Here is a 21,231-nt window from a genome sequence, read left to right as displayed (position 1 = left end):
ACATGTTGAGGCAAATATGTAGTGAGGTGTTTTGAATCTTGGGTGATTGAGGGGCATTTCAGTGGAGATGTCTAACAGAGAAGCAGTATTGGTTAGTGATTAAGAGCCACACTGCTCCAATTAAAATCCCTTCTTCCATTTATTACCCATCTGACTTTGGGCAATTTACTTAGTCTCTATGCCTTGGTTCCCTCATGTGTAAAGTGTGGATAATGCTAGCATGTACCATATATATTTTTGATGAGTATTATTGAGTCAGTTTTTGTGCTCTAAATCTCTTTTTACCCAGTGTTTTACTAGGTTTCAAATTCATCCAAAAAGCAATTTGATATAAAATAACACCTAGATTTTAATGAATGATAATGCTAAGTGATAAAGGGTGCGGGGAGGAAAGACCTTTAACAAAATGTGTCTCTGATGGTGTCATATCAAGTATTGGAGATGGATGGTAATGACTGGTTTGAGTGGTAGGTGATGGGGACTTGATAACTTGGGCTGCATTGGTCTTTTTTGCACCACTTGAATCACTGTAGTTTTAGTTTGTGTAGAAAAGAGACCATTGCCAGCTGGGCGCTGTGGCTCATGCCTGTAATCACAGCACTTTGGGAGGCCAAGGTGTGGGGGGATCACTTGAGGTCAGGAGTTTGAGAACAGCCTGGCCAACATGGTGAAACCCCGTTTCCACTAAAAATACAAAAAAAAATTTGCTGCACATGGTGGCATGTGCCTGTAGTCCCAGCTACTCAAACAAAAATTAGCTGGACATGGTGGCATGTGCCTGTAGTCCCAGCTACTCAGGAGTCTGAGGCAGGAGAATTGCTTGAATGCAGGAGGTGGAGATTGCAGTGAGCCAAGATCGTGCCACTATGCTCTAGCCTGGATGACAGAGCGAGACAAGCCTGGATGACAGAGCGAGACTCTTGTTTCAAAAAAAAAAAAAAAAAAAAAAAAAAGAGAAAGCATTGTCAAAGGAATCAGAAGATCTATCTGCATCTTAGTTCTGCATCTTCTGATTTTTTTGCTTTAACTTGGATCTTGAGAACTTTCTGATTTTTTTTTTTTTTCTTCCTTGAACTTGCATCTTGAGGACTTTCTGATTTTTGTTAACAGTACAATGGTGGGCTGAGCATTATGGCTCACACCTGTAACCCCAGCACTTTGGGAGGCGGAGGTGGGCAGATCGTTTGAGCTCAGGAGTTTGAGACCATCTTGGGCAACATGGTGAAACCTCATCTCTACCAAAAATACAACAAATTAGCTGAGTGTGGTGGTGTGCACCTGTGATCCCAGCTACTTGGGTAGCTGAGATGGGAGGATTGCTTGAGCCTGGGTGGTGGAGGTTGCAGTGAGCCGAGATTGCACCACTGCACTCCAGCCTGGGTGACAGAGCAAGACCCCAACTCAAAAAACAACCAAAACAAAAGAGTACAATGGTGAACAAGTCACTTCCTGCTTTAAATCTTTTTTCTTCTCTACAGAGATAACATCCATCTTACCTGTCTTAAGAGATGTCATTTTGATTAAATAAGATGTTTTGTGAAGGTGACTTGAAGACTTTGTAAAGTGTTGTATACATTTTATTTAAAGTGACTTAAAATGAGAGAAATGCATATATAGAGATTTTGATTCAGCATTAGGTACAGTCTTCCATAAACGATACTGTTAGTACTGTTATTATTGTAAAGACATCTACTTTTCTTATGTGAAAAGGTTTAGATTATTAAATGGCCTATGAATATATTGCTAATGTCTGTTTTTTTTTTTCTCTCTTCTGTTTGTGTTCCAGACACCTGGGAGAGTTGGCTCTCAAGGTTCTGATTTAGATTCATCAGCAACTCCTATAAACACAGTGGATGTCAATAATGAAAGCTCTTCAGAGGTATGAAAATAATAACTTGGCAATAAAATTCAATATTATTTAAGGGAAAATGAGCAAATATTTGGTGTAACGATTGGTGATTTGTATAGGAAAAATTCTCGTAAGTTTTTCTTGTAAGTTGGAATGTGACTTTTGAAACATACTTGTGGCTATATACCTGTGCCTAGTTGTGAGACTGAGAAAGTGTACATTAAGACTCTGAAAAATAATATTGCCAATTTGTCTTTAATGCTAATGTCATCTCACTGAAGATTTTAAAACGTCTGTTTATAAAGAATTACAGGTTAATTAGTATCTATTTATGTGTGTGTACTGTCATGAACTATTGGACTAAGGAAAAATTGGGTTATCTATAAAATTTACATATTATTTACTGTCTTCATGTATGACTTTGGAAGGACTTTTGTCTTTGATATTAAAGACATTATATTAAATATAAATACATTATATTAAAGATGAATGGAGAAATTATTGTAAATAAGTAAAAAAACTTTCAAAAATTTGAAAAGTCAGCTTTAGTTGCATTAATATTATTTTTAATAAATAAGTAATATTGGATGATTATAGAAAAAGGAGATAAGGAATGTGAAGAACATAACACTCACCCATAATACTGCCACGAAGAGATCAAGATGCTCACATTTTGCTCTGATAGTTTTTGTCAGTTGCCCCTTTGAAGGCCTAGCTGTAGTCCTTACCCAGTCTTTTTTTCTCTGCTCTCCTCTTCTCCACCTCTTGGTTGATGAGTCTGTGTATTGTGCATACGTTTCTGGATATGTCCTCTTTCTGTCCATTCATCATTCTGTTTTGTCTCTCTCTGACCATGTGTTTATTTTTTGTCTCCATGTGTATGTATTTTAACCATAGTTAGATTTTACAGATTTGCGAGAGGGGAGGAAAACTGTCAGCTGGACTTTATTAAGAACAAGTTTCAGGAAATATCTTTAAGAAAAGTGTTCCAAACTGTGTTCATAATATGATGAACTTAGTAATAATTTAGTTGACCTCAGTCAGAACAACACCAAAAAACAATTCCAATGGGTATTGGTATTGAGCAGTGCCTGGCAATACTGTTAATATCGTATTAGTAGGATGAACTTCCTACTTTCTGAGATAGTTATTTTGTACCTTCTTTGTTTTGAAATGTCTCTTTTTTTTTTTTTTTTTGAGACAGAGTCTTGCTCTGTCGCCCAGGCTGGAGTGCAGTGGCGCGATCTTGGCTCACTGCAAGCTCCGCCTCCCGGGTTCATGCCATTCTGCTGCCTCAGCCTCCCGAGTAGCTGGGACTACAGGCGCCCGCCAGCGCACCCGGCTAATTTTTTTTTTGTATTTTTAGTAGAGACAGGGTTTCACTGTGTTAGCTAGGATGGTCTTGATCTCCTGACCTTGTGATCCACCCGCCTCGGCCTCCCAAAGTGCTGGGATTACAGGCGTGAGCCACCGCATCTGGCCATCTGTCTCTTTTTAACCTTCTCTCAGTCACCTTATATATAACTGAGAAAATAGGAACCATTAGATAAATGTTCTTATTTTGTCGTACCTGTACCATACCTGTTTTCTCTTACTTTATTACACTGAAAAAAAGTCCTTTTTATAAAATTTCAGTCCTTTCTCTTGTTCTCTGGATTCCATTCTTTTTCATTTTTAATTTATCCTCTCTCTTGCTACTTCACTTTTTACCTCTACTTCATATAATTCCCAATAACATACAAATTTGTTCAGTATGATTCATATGAAAACAAATAAGAAAAGAACACCAAAAAATCAAAAATGAATAAAACCAAAACCAAAAAACTCTTTCTTTGACTTGAAATCCCATCTTCAAGTACCATCTGTTATTTGCTTTCCTTCAGAGCCAAACTTCCCTAATATGCTGTTTACAGTCACTGGCCTCATATTTTATCTACTTAGATCTGTTATATCTTTTTGATGAATTGGTGTTTAATAGTAGTGGAATAACCCCAGCTTTGTTTTGATTAGTATTTTGTGTATCTTCTTCTTTCTTTCTTTTTTTTTGAGACAGAGTCTCACTCTGTTGCCCAGACTGGAGTGCAGTGGCGCAATCTTGGCTCATTGTAACCTCTGCCTCCCAGGTTCTAGTGATTCTCCTGCCTCAGCCTCCTGAGTAACTGGGATTACAGGTGCGTGCTACCACACCTGGCTAATTCTTTTTTTTTTTTTGTATTTTTAGTAGAGACAGGGTTTTGCCATGTTGGCCAGCCTGGTCTCAAACACCTGACCTCAGGTGATCTGCCTGCCTCAGCTTCCCAAAGTGTTGGGATTAGAGGCATGAGTCACTGCTCCCGGACTTCATCTTTCTTTTCATTTTCATATTTTCTTGTTCCTTTTGTTTTAGGTGGGGTTTTTTTTTTTTTTTGGTTTGTTCTTTTTTTTTATTTTTATTTTTTTTGCAAAGAGCGTAACACTTGTCTTTTAACTGGGAAAACCCCTTTGAATTATTTTGGTTATATTTTGATTTATTTTTATTGCTCTTTATGTACTTTCTCTTTGTCCTGCTCTTCTGTTTCTTTTTCTCTTTTTGCCTTAGTTTGGATTTAACTTTTTTACTACACACCCTTTTCTGTGCTTCTGTAATACCACACTCTTCTGGTTTTTTTCTTACCTCTCTAGCTGTTCATTCTTCTTATTTGCTGGCCCTTTGGTAAGCAACCTTCACATGGTGGTGGAGTACATTGCTGGGTTTAGTCCTGGGTACTGCTGCTAGTTTGGATATTATGCACTATATTCTGTTCATTTGGTGTTTTTTTTTTTTTTTTTTAATGTTTTTGAGACAGAGTCTCGCTTTGTTGCCTTGGAGTGCAGTGACGTGGTCTCGGGTCACTGCAATCTCCACCTCCCAGGATCAAATGATTCTCCCACCTCAGCCTCCTAAGTAGTTGGGATTACAGGCACGTGCCACCACACCCTGCTATTTTTTTTGTATTTTTAGTAGAGACAGGGTTTCACCACGTTGATAAGGCTAGTCTTGAACTTCTGACCTCAAGTGATCCATCCGCCTTGGCCTCCCAAAATGCTGGGATTATAGGTGTGAGTCACCGTGCCTGGCCCATTTTTGTTTCTTTTGTAACATACATAATGTCTAAAATACTTTTCTTTCCTTCCTTTTCGAGGACCTTTGAATGCTTTGATATGGATCACTACTTCCCAACTTATATTGTGGTTCAGTAGTTTAGATTTATCTGATTTTCTTTTATCTTCACAAATTAGAGGTTATTATTATTTTTAGATGTATCCGTGTATTTACCAGTATAGTTGTTTACCATTCCTTATTGCATCTTCAGCCTTCCACTTACAATTGTTTTCTTGTTTTTTTTTTTTTTTTTTTTTGAGACGGAGTCTGGCTCTGTTGCCCAGGCTGAAGTGCAGTGGCGTGATCTTGGTTCACTGCAAGCTCTGCCTCCTGGGTTCACACCATTCTCCTGCCTCAGCCTCCCGAGTAGCTGGGACTACAGGCACCCGCCACCATGCCCGGCTAATTTTTTGTATTTTTAGTAGAGACGGGGTTTCACCATGTTAGCCAGGATGGTCTTGGTCTCCTGACCTTGTGGTCCACCCACCTCGGCCTCCCAAAGTGCTAGCATTACAGGCATGAGCCACTGCACCCGGCCTATTTTATTCGTTTTATAGAACATCATTTAGGATTTTTTTTAAATGAGGACTGATTTGCTGGACTCTCAGTTTCAGTCTAAAATGTTATTTCATGCTTGTTCTTGAAACACGATTTTGCTGAGCATAAAATTCTACATACAGACCTTTTTTTTTGGTCAACACATTGAAAACTTCCATCTCTGTCTTTTTTCTGGGTCACATTGTTACTGTTGAGAAGACTGCTTTTAGTCTGTTTGGTTCTATTGAAGGGATCCTTTTCTCTACTCCTGTGGTTGTTTTTTATAATTAATCAGCCAATCAATTAATCTGTTCTAGTCTCTTTCTTTCATTTCCTGTTGTGTGTGTGTGTGTGTGTTTAATCCTGCTTGAGACTCGTTGGGCTTTCTGTACACACCAATGTGTATTTGAAGTGTTTTGGAAAATTCTTGGTGATTATCTTTGACTATTGCCTCAATTTTTTTCTGATATTGCCATCTGAAACCTGGATTAGATATACAGATGCTCCTTGATTTATGATGGGGTTACATCTTGATAAATCAGTCATAAAGTCAAAAATTTTAAGTCAAACTATTCTGAGTTGGGGGCTTCCTGTATGTTAAAATTTCTCCCTTTATCATTTAGTCTATCATAGGTATTTTTTTAATTTTTATTTTTTGAGACAAGGTCTTGCTCTATTGCCTGGGCTGGACCGTGGTCATAGTTCACTGCACCTACTCCTGGGCTCAAGCAATTCTCCCAATCTGACGTCTCCAGAAGTGGGACTGTAGGTGCACATTACCATGCCTGGCTTTTTGTTGTTGTTGTTGTTTGTTTTTTTTTTTTTGGTAGAGATGGGATCTCATTATGTTGCTTAGGCTGATCTTGAACTCCTGACTTTAAGCAGTCTTCCTGCCTCAGCTTCCCAAAGTGCTGGAATTATAGATGTGAGCCACTGTACCCCTCCCTGTTTTATTTTTTAATTTTTAAGTTTTAGTTTTTGAGATGGGGTCTCCATCTGTGACTCTGGTTGGAGGCTGGTCTTGACTTCCTGACCTCAAGTGATCCTCCTGCCTTGGCCTCCCAAAATGTTGGGATTACAGCCATGAGCCACTGTGCCTGGCCTGTTTTATATTTTATATCCTTTTTTTTGTTTTTCATTTTGGATTAAAAAATGAATTATCCAATTAATTAAATCTTTCCTCAGCTGTGGAGAATACCTGCTGTTTAATATGCCATTAATTTTTATTTTAAATGTCTTTTTTTCATTCCTAGAAGTTCTTTCTCTTTTTTCTTTGTTTTTTGTTTTTGTTTGTTTGTTTGGTTTTGAGACGGAGTCCCGCTCTGTTGCCCAGGCTGGAGTGCAGTGATGTGGATCTCAGCTCACTGCAAACTCCTCCTCCCAGGCTCACGCCATTCTCCTGTCTCAGCCTCCCGAGTAGCTGGGACTACAGGCGCCTGCCACCACGCCCGGCTAATTTTTTGTATTTTTAGTAGAGACGGGGTTTCACCGTGTTAGCCAGGATGGTCTCGATCTCCTGACCTCGTGATCCGCCCGCGTCGGCCTCCAAAGTGTTGGGATTACAGGCGTGAGCCACTGTGACTAGCTTTTCTTTTTCTTTTTTCCTTCCTTCCTTCTTTCCTTCCTTCTTTCCTCCCTTCCCCCTTCTCCCCTTCCCCCTCCCCTCCTCTCTCTTTCCCTTTCCTCCCCTCCCTTCCCTTCTCTCCCCTCCCTTCCCCTCCCTTCTCTCCCCTCCCTTCCCCTCCCTTCTCTCACCTCCCTTCCCCTTCCCTCCCCTCCTCTCCCTCCCCTCCTGTCCCTTCCTTTCTCTTCCCTTCCCCTCCCCTCCCCTCCCCTCCCCTCCCCTCCCCTCCCCTCCCCTCCCCTCTCCTCCCCTTGCCTCTTCTTTTTTTCCACAGGATCTTGCTCTGTCACCCAGACTGGAGTGCAGTGGTGCAATCATATCTTTCACTGCAGCCTTGAACTTCTGGGCTCAAGCATTCCTCTCACTTCAGCCTCTTGAGTAGCTGAGATTATAGGCATGTGCCACCATGTCCAGCTAGTTCTGATTTTTTTTTTTCAAATTCGATCTTTCTTTTTCTTAGTTCCTTGTTCTTTGCTTCAATTTTCAAGCTTCTCTTTTATTTACTAAAACATTCAAATATGATTATTCTATATTTTCTGTCTGGTAATGTTTATAGCATTATAGTATTTGAAACTTTATAGGTTTGACTCTGTTGCCAGTTCTTTCTTTTGGATGTCACTCGTAATGGCTTGTGGCTTTTTCTCTTGTATATTTTGTGAATTTTTTTCGATTGTGAATTTATGTTCCTTGGAACTTTTCTAGTGGAAACTCTTTGTGGTGTATGTCGATGTTCTTCCAGAGAGGATTTGCTCAGTGCTCAGCGTTATGTATTACACATATGTTATTACAGCCAACGCTTGAACAACGCAGGTTTGAACTGCGCAGTTCCACTTATATGTGAATTTTCTTCCACCTCTGCCACCTCTGAGACAGCAAGACCCATTCAACTTCTTTCTCTTCCTTTTCAGCCTACTCAGAGACAACAAGGATGAAAAACTTTGTCATGATCCACTTCCACTTAATGGATGGGAACATTAGAGAGGTGCCGTTAACTGGGGAACATTAGAGAGGTGCCGTTAACTGGGGAACATTAGAGAGGTGCCGTTAACTGGGGAACATTAGAGAGGTGCCGTTAACTGGGGAACATTAGAGAGGTGCCGTTAACTGGGGAACATTAGAGAGGTGCCGTTAACTGGGGAACATTAGAGAGGTGCCGTTAACTGAGGACTGCCTTAAATTAAGTTCTGAGCTTGAAATTCTTCAGATTATACAATAGCATACATTCTGACTGCTAATCTAATTGAGGGCTATTAGTGGTTATGGATTCTCAGGGGAAATTGTTTTTTCCATATGCCACCAATACTAAGGTACAGACAGGGTCTTGGTTGGTCTCTGTCTCTGTCTCTCTGAGGTTTGTTTCCTTTTTACCTTTGCATTGAGTTTGACTTCCTACTTTGGACAAGTTCTAGGTTTTAACATTGTGCCTTTAACAGCTTCTAAGTTGAATTAGAAATATCATGGTTTCCAGGACATTAAAGAAATATTCAAGGTGAAAGTTTACTTTGGTTCTATTTATATAATATTTTATATTTTATAGTGTGTAGTTGACCCTTGAACAATTTGAGTGCCAACCTCTCGTGCAGTTGAAATTCATGTATAACTTTTGACTCCCCGAAAACTTAACTACTAATAGCCTATTGTTGACCAGAAGCCTTACCTATAATATAAACAGTTGATTCACACATATTTTGCATGTTATATATATTATATATACTGTATTCTTTTTTTCTTTGCACATTAAAAAAAGACATTTATTCAGCATCATGATCAGACTATTACATTTAGCAATCAACAGCATGGATGCAAAAAAAAAAAAAATCTACATTGAAACCCTTTGTTGGAATGCTTTACACTTTCCACAGAACAGAAACTAAAATGACTTGTTATACAATTAGTCACAAAATACAGTCCTCGAGTTTTTTGCCCATACCCATGAGTATTTGTCTAGAATAGGTCTTCTTTGTAGCAGCTAGGCCCTGCCACCACTGTGCTTGGCTGAGTTCACAAATCTGTTGTAACCTGTAGCTTCCCTGTCACTTCTCTGGCTCTCCTCTCCTGCTAAGCTTTGTTTCCTAATTAAAATCTTCTGCCACTGCCATAGCTACTGCTGCCACTGGAACTGCCATAGCCACCTTGGTTTCATGGTTTGGCAAAGTATTGGCCTCCACCACCATAGGGGCCAGGGCTTCTGCCTCCAAAGTTTCCTCCCTTCATGGGTCCAAAATTTGAAGACTGATTGTTGTAATTGCCAAAATCATTGTAGTTTCCACCACCTCCAAAATTGCTTCCATCATTACCAAATCCATTATAGCCATCCCCACTGCCACCATATCCACCACCACCACTGAAGTTTCCTCCACTACCAGAGTTGTCATTCCTGCCAAAACCACCTCCACGACCACCGCCAAAGTTTCTAGAACCACTTCAGCCTCTTTGGCTGGATAAAGCCCTAGCCATATCTTGCTTTGACAGGGCTTTCCTAACTTCACAGTTGTGGCCATTCACAGTATGGTATTTCTGAATGACAGTCTTATCCACGGAGTCATGGTTGTCAAAGGTTACAAAGGCAAAGCCCCTTTTCTTGCCACTGCCTCAGTCAGTCATGATTTGAGTCACTTCAATTTTTCCATACTGTTCAAAATAATCTCTTAGGTGTTGTTCTTCAGTGTTTTCTTTAATGCCACCAACAAATATCTTTTTCATAGTTAAGTGGGCACCTGGTCTTTGGGAATCTTCTCTTGAGACAGCTCTCTTTGGTTCCACAACTCTTCCATCCACCTTGTGTGGCCTTGCATTCATGGCTGCATCCACCTCCTCCACAGTGGCATATATGATGAACCCAAAGCCCCTGGAGTGCTCTGTGTTTGGATCTCTCGTTACCACACAGTCCATGAGCGTTCCCCATTGCTCAAAATGGCTCCTCAGGCTCTCATCGGTTGTTTCAAAGCTCATCCCTCCAATGAAGAGCTTCCTCAGCTGTTCGGGCTCTTTAGGAGACTCTGACTTAGACATGACGGAGGGGAGAAGAGAGACTTTAACGATGCTTCTTCAGTGGCGTCTGCGGGCAGAAAGGAACAAGCTGATGAACGTGTCTCACTGTATTCTTACAATAAAGTAAGATAGAGAAAAGAAAATATTATTAAGAAAATCATGTGGCTTATGCAGAAGAATGAAACTGGATTCCCTACCTTTCACCATATACAAAATTTAACTCAAAATGGATTAAAGATTTAAATGTAAGACCTAAACTATAAGAATTTTAGAAGAAAACCTAGGAAACATCATTCTGGACATTAGTGTCGGGAGAGAATTTATAACTAAGTCCTCAAAAGCAATTGCAACAAAATCAAAATTTGACAAGCCGGACTAATTAAAGAGCCTCTGCACAGTGAAAGAAACTATCAACAGAGTAAAGAGATAGCCTGCAGAATGGGAGAAAATATTTGCAAACTGTGCAGCTAAGTTTGCAGATATCAAAGGTCTAATATCCAGAATCTATAAGAAACTTAGTTGAACAAGCAAAAAAAACCCATTAAAAAATGGTCAAAAGACATGAACAGACACGTCTCAGAAGAAGACATACAAGTGACCAAGAAACGTGACAAAATGGTCCATATCTCTAATCATCAGAGAAATGCAAATCAAAACCACAGTGAGATACCATCTCACACCAGTTAGAATGGCTGTTATTAAAATATCAAAAAACAAGTGTTGGTGAGGCTGCAGAGAAAAGAGAATGCTTATACATTGTTGGTGGGAATGTAAATTAGTTCAGCCACTGCGGAAAGCAGTTTCGAGATTTAAAGAACTTAAAACAGGACTACCATTCAACCCAGTAATCCATTACTGAGTATATATCTGAACAAAATAAACCGTTCTACCAAAAAGATGTATGCATTTGTATGTTCATTACAGCACTATTCACAATAGCAAATAAATGGAATCGGCCTATGTGCCCATCAATGGTGGATTGGATTAAAAAAAAAAGGTACACATATACCACAGAATACCACGCAGGCATAAAAATAACAAAATCATGTTCTTTGTGGCAATATTGATGCAGCTAGAGGCTATTATCCCAAGCAGATTAACACAGGAACAGAAAACCAAATACTGCTTGTTTTCACTTATAAATGGGAGCTAAACATTGGGTACTCATGGACATAAAGATGGCAACAATAGAAACTGGAGACTACTAGAATGAGAAGGGAAGGAGGTGGGCAGTGGTTGAAAATCCGACTGTTGGGTACTATGCTTAGTACCTGGGTGACAAGATCATTTGTACCCCAAACCTCAGCATCATGCAATATACCCAGGTAACAAACCTGCACATATACCCTCTGAATCTAAAATAAAAGTGAAAAAAAAAAAAAAAAGAGGCCAGGTGCGGTGACTCACGCCTGTGATCCCGCACTTTGGGAGGCCGAGGTGGGCAGATCACCTGAGGTCAGGAGTTTGAGACCAGCCTGGCCAACGTGATGAAACCATGTCTCTACTAAAAATACAAAAATTAGTCAGGCATGGTGGCATGTGACTATAATCCCAGCTACTCGGGAGGCTGAGGCAGGAGAATCACTTGAACTCAGGAGGCAGAGGTTGCAGTGAGCTGAGATCATTCCACTGCACTCCAGCCTGGGCAACAGAGTGAGACTTGGTCTCAAAAAAAAAAAATAAGAAAAATCATATGACTAGAAAGATTCCATAGAGCCAAAAAAGAAAAAAGAAAAGGAAAGTCATAACAAAGAGAAAATATATTTACTATTCTTTAAGTGGAAGGTCATAAAGGTCTTCATTTTTGTCTTTATGTTGAGTAGGATGAGGAGGAGGAGGAGGAAGAAATGGAGTTGGTCTTGCTGTCTCAGAGGAGGCAGAGGCGGAAGAAAATCCATGTATAAGTGGACCCACATAGTTCAAACTTGTGGTGTTCGAGGGTCAGCTGTAATAACATATATAATATATGTAATACATAATGTAATAAGTGATATTTTATATCATTTCATTGTTTTCATCAGGACAGTTCAGACTGTTTAGTACACCATATTGCTAGAAGTAAGTGTCTTTGTTTATTGTTTATCCTATTCCAAGCTGGCTTCCATCCTCAGTTTTTCCACTGAAACTACTCACTAATGGCCTATCTTTTACTAATTCTCATCTTTACTTCTTTGTCCTCATCTTACTTTACTTCTTAGAAGCATTTAGTCCAGTCAACTCTTGCTGTCTAATAATGCAGTCTTTCTTGTGCTTCTCTGATACCTCTCTTGTGGTGTTTTTCCTACCTCTTCAACTGACCTCCAGATGTTGTAATATCTCAGTACTGCATTGCCTTTCTTTCCCTTTCTTCCTTTTCCTTTCCTTTCCTCCATTCCTTCTTTCCCTCCCCTCCTCCTCTCCATCTCACTGTGTTGCCCAGGCTGAGGGCGGTGGTGTGATCACTGCTTGATCTCCCGGGCTCAAGTGATCTTCCTACCACTGCCTCCCGAGTAGAGTAGGTAGCTGGGACCATAGGCACACATCACCATGGCCCTGATAAGTTTGTTTTTTTTTTTCATAGAGATGGGGTCTTGCCATGTTGTCCAGGCTAGTCTTGAATTCCTGGGCTCAAACAATCCACCTGCCTCAGCTTCCCAAAGTGCTGGGATTACAGGCATGTTCTACTACACTGAGCCCCTTTTCTAAAAAGCCAGTCAGATTTAGCAGTGGGAGGACTACCTCTTCCCTGATCATGTGTCTAGAGAGAGCAGGCTTTTCTTGTTAGCATGGTCTGGTGTTTCCAGATTGCTGGCTTCTCTAGTATTCATTTCAGAATATATGAGGCAAAGAACTCATCAGTCTGTCATTCCTTGTCTCCTGAGATCACTAACTGGTCTGCCTTCCTCTCTGTATCTTTCAGAGTCTTCTTACATTTGTTTCATATATAATGTCCATGAATTTTAGCTGTACTTGGCAGAAAGAATAAGGAAAAGGGCATCTATGCCATTTTTTCTGGAACTGGAAATGTACCTGTTTTAAAAATTAAGCCAGGTGCGGTAGCTCACGCTTGTAATCCCAGCACTTTGGGAGGCTGAGGCAGGCTAATCACGAGGTCAGGAGATCGAGACCATCCTGGCTAACACCGTGAAACCCCGTCTCTACTAAAAATACAAAAACTTAGCTGGGCGTGGTGGCGGGTGCCTGTAGTCCCAGCTACTCGTGAGGCTGAGGCAGGAGAGTGGTGAGAACTCGGGAGGCGGAGCTTACAGTGAGCCGAGACTGCATGACTATACTCCAGCTTGGGCGACAGAGTGAGACTCAGTCCCGCCCCCCACCCAAAAAAAAAAATTAGCCAGGCATTGTGACGTGTGCCTGTAATCCCAGCTACTTGAAAGGTTGAGGCAGGAGAATCCCTTGATCCTGTGAGGTGGAGGCTGTGGTGAGCCAAGATTGCGCCTCTGCACTCCAGTTAGAGTGACAGAGTGAGACCACAACTCAAAAAAAACAAAAGCATTGGATTGTCTTTTTATTATTGAATTGTAATACTCCTTTATACTGGGTGCAAGTCATTTGCATTTGCCAGTGTTTTCATTGCCTCCTATTTACCGTGTAGTGAAGGAGGGATTTTGCCCCAGGGTTATGGGAATGGCTGAACATATAACATGTGATACTGGACAGTTGAGATCAACAGCAGTTTGTTGTATGTTTACAGCCTAGGGCAGAAGGACACTACATGCCATGCATGGCTACATGTAGATTACATTTGGGAACAAAATGAACAACCAGCGGCTGTGGGAGGCAGGCTTGGTAGTATCAAGAGTCTGGGGTGCCTTCTGGTTCCTAAAGAAGGATGTGATTGGATTGTTTGGATAAGTCTGTGGGCTGGCAGGGGACCAGGACATGGGAAACCCACTACGTAGGGATAAGCAGGCACTGTGCCTGGTCCCTGCGATCAGAAGGGCTGTTTGAGTAGGCAGCCTTATCTGTGGGAGCAGAATGGGGAGGCAAACTTGTGGTTAGGCCATTTGAGGCCCTCCCAGTTTCACCAGATGTCAAGGCAGCACACAATATTGGGCCTTAATTTGGGTCAAATATTAAATAGAATTGGGGAGAGTAAGTATTTTACTTTGTGAACTTAGGGGAATAGCATTTAAGGTTTTTACCACTGAGAATGATGGTAGCCATGGGTTTTTTTCTGATCAGCTTAAGGATGCTTTCTAGTTTTCTGAGAGCTTTTCCTCTTCCCTCCCTCCCTCTCTCCCTTCTTTTCCCCTCCCTCTTCCCTTTGAATGAATTTTGAATATTGCCAAATGCTTTTCCCACATCTATTGAGATGATAATATGATTTTCTCTTTCTGTTATTGTGATGATTTACATTGATTTTTAAATATTGATCTACTCTTGTTTCTAGGATAAGCTCCACTTGGTCTTGCTGTGTTGTTATTACTATTGTAATACAGGTGGAGCATCCCTAATCTGAAAATTCAAAATCCGAAATGCTCCAAAACTCCAAACTTGAGTGCCGAAATGGTGTTCATTTCAGATTTTGAATTTTTTGGATTAGGATGTCCAACTGGTAAGTATCATGTTAATATTCCAAAAAAAAAAAAAAAAAAAAAAAATCCAGAATCCAGAAGTGTCTCAAGCATTTCAGATAATGGATGCTCAGCCTGTATACTGCTAGATTTCATTTGTTTATATATTTTTGGGGGACCTTTTCATTTGGTCATGAGGGATATCAGTCTGTAATTTTCTTTTTTGAAATGTTTGTATCAGGTTTTGGTATCTGGGTTTTCCTGGCCTCATAAATTAGGGAGCACTCATTTGTATATTTTCTGAAAGAAATAGGCACTAATTATACCTTGAATGTTTGCTAGAATTCACTAGTAAAACCACCTGGGCTTGGAGCTTTCTTTTTGGGAAGTGTATTGATTATTACTCAGATTCTCTGTTTCTTTTTGAGTCAGTTTTGGTGAATTGTGTTTTTAAGGAATCTGTTATTTCATCTAATGTGTTGAATTTATTGGCATAAATGTCTATAGCATCTGTAGTGATATCCCATGATTTTGGTAAGAGAAAATATTTGATCCTTTTCTTTCTTTCCTAATTATTCCTATTAGTTTATCCATTTATTAATTTTTAAGATAGCCAACTTTTGACTTTGTTAATTTTCTCTGTGTTTTGCTTTTCTCTTTTATTGGTTTCTGCTTTCATATTTGATTTCCTCCATCTACTTCCTTTGGATTTAGTTTGCTCATCTTTTTTCTAGATTCTTAAGGTGGAAGCTTGGGACTTTAATATGCATTTTAAATTTAATATTTGTCCTAAATTTAATGTTTAAGTTAAATTCTTGCTTTCCTACCCCAACATTCAACTTGCTATTCTTTTAGCTGTCTCAGAAAACTGAAAATTGTAGAAAATCTCAGATATTGAAGCTAAGGATTTCAGAGAAAACTTGATTCTTCCTTTTCCTCATCCACCATATTCAGTACATGATAAGTCCTATTCATTTTAGCCCTCAGATATATCTTCAGTCTGTTCCCCCACCTTTTTTTCCCCAAAGGAAGTTGTATGGAAATTTAATTTTTAATTTTCTTGTAGCGAGGGGTCTTGCTATGTTGCCCCAGCTGGTCTCAAGTTCCTGGCTTTAAGCAATCCTCCCACCTTGGCCTCCTGAAGTGTTAGGATTACAAGTGTGAGCCACTGCGCCTGGTCTTATCTTCTTCTTTCTATTTCTGCTGCCACCATCCTCTTTCATCTAGATGATCATAAGGGTGTATTATCCTAATCATTTTAGGTCACTTCTCCAAAGAGCAGCCACAAGGACTGGAATCAGATCAGGCCATTCCCTGAATTAAAATCTTCATTGGCTTTAGGAAATGCCTGCTTCCAGCTTCTGCTGGAGGCTATGCTTCCCAGCAAGAAAAGAAAAAAGAAAATTCATTGGCTTCCTATTATGCAAAATAAATTCCATTATATCTTATCATGGTCTATAAGGCCCTGCATATGTGGCCTCCACCTACCTATCAAATCTCATTTGCTAGGCCGGGCGTGGTGGCTCATGCCTGTAATCCAAAGACTTTGGGAGGCCAAGGCGGGTGGATCACGAGATCAGGAGACCAGCCTGACCAACATGGTGAAACCCCATCTCTACTAAAGGGTGTGGTGGCACGCACCTGTAGTCCCAGCTACTCAGGAGGCTGAAGCAGGAGAATCACTTAAACCCAGAAGGTGGAGGTTGCAGTGAGCCAAGATCGCACCACTGCACTCCCGCCTGGGTGACAGAGCAAGTCTTTGTCTCAAAAAAAAAAAAAATTATTTTAATTTTAGTTCAATTATCACCTTCTCAGAAAACCTCTTCTATTGAAATTGCTTAAGCAATAATTTTAATCCATTGTTACTGCCTTAACACAGACTACCATCAATCATTAACCCTCACATATTATTGTAACTCTCCTCCTTTTATCTGATGTTACCCACCTCCTATCTCCTCTCTCTTCCAATTGAATCTATTCTTTTAAAATATCGCTAGGATTTTATGATGCCATTTTCCTGGTTAAAACCCAGGTTAGGCTGGGAATGGTGGCTCATGCCTGTAATCCCAGCACTTGGATACTCAGGCTGGTGGATCAGTTGAGGCCAGGAGTTTGAGACCAGCCTGGCCAACATGGAGAAACCCTGTCTCTACTAAAAATACAAAAAAAAAAAAGAAGAAAAAAAATTTAGCTGGACATGACAGCACATGCCTGTAATCCCAGCTACTTGGGAGGCTGAGGCACGAGAATTTCTTGTGCCTGGGAGGCAGAGGTTGCAGTGAGCTGAGCTCGTGCCACTGCATTCTAGTCTAGGTGATAAAGCAAGACTCTGTCTCAAAAAAAAACAAAAAACAAAAAACAAAAAAACAACACCCAGGTTAATGGCTTTTAATCAATTGTCCTTAGAATAAAGTCTAAATTCTTTAGCTTGTTCTAGAAGTTTTTTTGTTGTTGTTTATTTATCTTTTCTTTTTTGGTGATCTGCTTTCTTTTTACCTCTATAGCTTCATTTCTTCTCATAGTCTTCTTGATACTCTGATCCAGGCATATTGAATTCCCTCTCTGTTTTTATAGTGTGCCAAGTTTTTTCTTTTCTTGGGCTTTTCCATAAGCTTATCTCTGTACCTCACCTGCTTGTCTTAGTAAGTTCAGACTGCTATTATAAAATACCACAGACTTGGTAGCTTATAAACTGCAGAAATTTATTTCTCATAGTTCTAGAGTATGAGAAGTCCAAGATCAAGGTGCTGGCAGATTTGATGTCTGATGAGGGCCCATTTCCTGGTTCATAGATAGGGTCTTATCCCTGTGTCCTCATGTGGTGGGATGGGTTAAAGAGCTCCCTTTTACCCATTAGTTAGGATAAACTAAAAAATATTTATCCTGGTGGAGCTTACATTCAAGTGGGTGGAAATAGGCAAAAATAAAAACATACTAAACATGTATTGGCCAGGCATGGTGGCTCACACCTGTAATCTCAGCACTTTGGGAGGCTGAGGTGGGAGGATGGCCTGAGACCAGCCTGGACAACATAGGGAGATGCCATCTCTACAAAAAATAAAAAAGAAAATTAGCCAGGAGTGGTGGCATGCACCTGTATTCTCAGCCACTCAGGAGGCTAAGGCGGGAGGATCGCTTGAACCCAGGAGTTCGAGGCCGCAAGTTAATCATGATTGTGCCACTGCACTCCAGCTGGGATGATAGAGTGAGACCCTGTCTCAAAAATCAATAAAAAATGTATCAAGTTAGACAGTTGGTGTTATTGAAAAAAATAAAGCAGGAAAGGGGGCATATAAAGTGCTCTTGGTGGCTGCAGTTTTAAATAGTTATCAGGGAAGACTTCTCTGAGGAGGGGATAACACGAAAAGAACTGAAGGAGGTGAGGAAATGAGTCACGTGGATTTCTGGGGCAAGTATTTTTCCAGGTCTGTGGAACAGCAGGTCTCTAAGGTGGGAATATGCCTGTTATGTTGAAAAAGCAACCGGAAGGCTAGTGTATCTCTAGCATAGTGAGCAAGGGGGAGATAGGGTCAGCGATTAGGCCTGCCTCTTGTAGGGCCTTATAGACTATTATACAGACTTTAGTTTTTAACTGTTACTGTCATAGAAAGCTATCGGATAATTTTAAGCAAGGAAATGACAAGATTTGATTTGCATTTTTATGGGATACACTCTAGCTGCTGTGTGTTAGTGGGGTGAGGGTAGGAGCAAAGAGAGTGTTAGGAGGCTATTGTAATGATCTGTGTACAATGTGATGGTGACTTGGAGCAGAGTGGTAACAGTAGAGGTGCTGAGATTCTGGATGCATTTTGAATGTGGATCTAATAGGATTTTCTGATTAGTGGGGCATAAAATGTAATTTTTTCTTTTTTGAGACAGAGTATCACTCTGTCGCCCAGTCTGGAGTGCAGTGGCGCAATCTCGACTCGCTGCAGTCTCCGCCTCCTGGGTTCAAGCGATTCTCCTGCCTTAGCCTCCCGAGTAGCTGAGACCACAGGTGCGTGCCACCATGCCCAGCTAAGTTTTGTATTTTTAATAGACCATTGGCGAGGATAGTCTTGATCTCTTGACCTTGTGATCCGCCTGCCTCGGCCTCTCAAAGTGCTAGGATTACAGGCATGAGCCACTGTGTCTGGCCTAAAATGTCATTTTTTTGGGTAACTTTTTCAGAGAGTCTGTAAGCTTCTTGAGGGTGAAGACCTTGTCTTATTTATCATTATATTCTTAGCACCATACCACAACAGCTAGAACATAGTAATCACATGCGCATGTGATTTTTAAAAAATCATATAGTACTTAAAAAAATTTATTTACTTTTTAAATTGACATATTTTAATTACACCTATTTGTGGGTTACATTTTGATGTTCAATACATATCTATGTTGTATAATAATCCGATCAGTGTAGTTAGTGTATCCATCACTTCATTCATGTATCATTTCTTTGTGGTGAGAGCATTCAAAATGCTCTCTTTTAGCTACTTTGTGATATACAGTATTTCACTGTTAACCACAGTTACCCTACTGCATGGTAGAATACCAGCAAGTAAATACTTTTTGAATGAATGACTGTATATGGAAACTTAACAGCGAAAAACAAGAGTAAAGTGAAAGGCAGCCTAAAGCTATGGTGGCAATAACAAAACAGCTGGGCACTGTGGCTCACGCCTTGTAATCCCAGCACTTTGGGAGGCTGAGGCAGGTGGATCACCTGAGGTCAGGAGTTCGAGACCAGCTTGGCCAACATGGTGAAACCCTGTCTCTACTAAAAATCAAAAATTAGCCAGGCGTGGTGGCAAGCGCCTGTAATCCCAGTTACTCGGGAGGCTGAGGCAGGAGAATCACTTGAACCTGGGAGGCAGAGGTTGCAGTGAGCCGAGATTGTGCCACTGCACTCCAGCCTGGGTGACAGAGCGAGACTCTGTCTCAAACAAAACAGAACAAATGAAGCATATTTTTATTTTTCTTTTTTTTTTCTCTTTCTTTTTTTTATTTTTATTTTTATTTTTATTTTTCTTCTTTTATTATTATTATTATTCTTATTATTATTATACTTTAGGCTTTATGGTACATGTGCACAATGTGCAGGTAAGTTACATATGTATACATGTGCCATGCTGGTGCGCTGCACCCACCAACTCGTCATCTAGCATTAGGTATATCTCCCAATGCTATCCCTCCCCCCTCCCCCCACCCCACAACAGTCCCCAGAGTGTGATGTTCCCCTTCCTGTGTCCATGTGTTCTCATTGTTCAATTCCCACCTATGAGTGAGAATATGCGGTGTTTGGTTTTCTGTTCTTGCGATAGTTTACTGAGAATGATGATTTCCAATTTCATCCATGTCCCTACAAAGGACGTGAACTCATCATTTTTTATGGCTGCATAGTATTCCATCTCTTTCTTTTTTGAGACAGGGTCTCACTATATTGCCTGGGCTGGAGTGCAGTGGTGTGAACATGGCTCACCATAGCCTGGACCTCCTGGGCTCAAGTGATCCTCCCGCCTCAACCTCCTAAGTACCTGGGACTATAGGTGCATGCCACCATGCCTGGCTAAATTTTTTTTTTTTGTATTTTTTGTAGAGATGGGGATTTGCCATGTTGCCAAGGCAGGTCTCAAATTCCTAGGCTCAAGTGATCTGGCTGCTTTAGCCTCCCAAAGTGCTGGCATTACAGGTGTGAGCCACTGTGCTCGGCTGAAGCATCTTTTAAAGAAGAATTGTTCTGTAGTTCTAGCACTTGAGACTATGGTCATCTGGAAGACAACTCTTTCATCAGTTAAAAAAAAAGATGAACTCATATTCCTCACTTTCATCCCCTGGATAATCTCCTTTAAGGGTTATTAACAAAAGGAATAATTAAAGTAATGATAGCTAACATTTACTGAATGTTTTCTTTGTACCAGGTACAATGATAAGTGCATTGCATGTATTATCTTATTTAATTGTCATGAGATTCATATGAAGTAGGTGTTATTGTTATTCCACTTAACAGATGAGGAAATTGAAGGTCACATAGCTACTAAGAGTGATGTGAATCCAGGATTCAAGCCCAAGCCTAGCTCTTAATTGCTACCCTGTCTTGCTTCCCATCTGGCATCTGTTTTCAGTCTTCCTCTCTCTCCTTTCTATTCTAAGTGACTTTGGTAACTCAAGGAACATTTTAACCTCCCAGTTCCTTAATGTTGTCAATGTCGATGATCTTTCGTATCTCTTTTCTAGCTACTCAATTCCATGGCAGTACCTTGTACTGTATCATCAGGCACAATAGTTTCACCTGAAATATTAAAGTCATATCTCCCCATTCTTTACTATAATTGTCTATCCTCTCACAAATTTTCTTCTTCATATTCTCATTACTTCATTTCCTTGGCCTTGCTGAGTAGTCTAGGTTTTTAATTGCTATCTTTTCATCTAGTCCCTCAGTCTTTCCCTTTCATCTTTAAGCATACATCAAATGACAATTCATATTCGTTGAGCACTTACAATATCTCAAGCACTGTATTTAGTATTTTATATACACAAAACCTCTAGAAGAATAGGTGCTAATATTAGCCCCATTTTATAGATAAGGACACTTAGGCAAAGCGAAGTG

The 21,231-nt window shown here is 40.3% G+C and overlaps 1 protein-coding gene and 1 pseudogene across 2 annotated transcripts in view; one reads left to right on the top strand and one right to left on the bottom strand.

The window, feature by feature from the left end:
• EEA1 (early endosome antigen 1) overlaps positions 1-21,231 on the top strand; it is a 156,567-nt gene that overhangs the window by 35,237 nt on the left and 100,099 nt on the right. For both annotated transcript variants that reach the window (XM_063646566.1, XM_054442991.2), the window contains exon 2: positions 1,787-1,879. In XM_063646566.1, the coding sequence (XP_063502636.1) occupies positions 1,787-1,879 (93 nt within the window). The remainder of the gene's footprint in view (positions 1-1,786; positions 1,880-21,231) is intronic.
• LOC129009657 (heterogeneous nuclear ribonucleoprotein A1-like) lies at positions 9,057-11,852 on the bottom strand (annotated as a pseudogene).

The sequence above is a fragment of the Pongo pygmaeus genome, chromosome 10 (genome assembly GCF_028885625.2).
Source record: "Pongo pygmaeus isolate AG05252 chromosome 10, NHGRI_mPonPyg2-v2.0_pri, whole genome shotgun sequence".
NCBI lineage: Eukaryota > Metazoa > Chordata > Mammalia > Primates > Hominidae > Pongo > Pongo pygmaeus.
The sequence above is the reverse complement of the archived record's forward strand: the minus strand, read 5'-3'. Positions and strand labels throughout refer to the sequence as shown.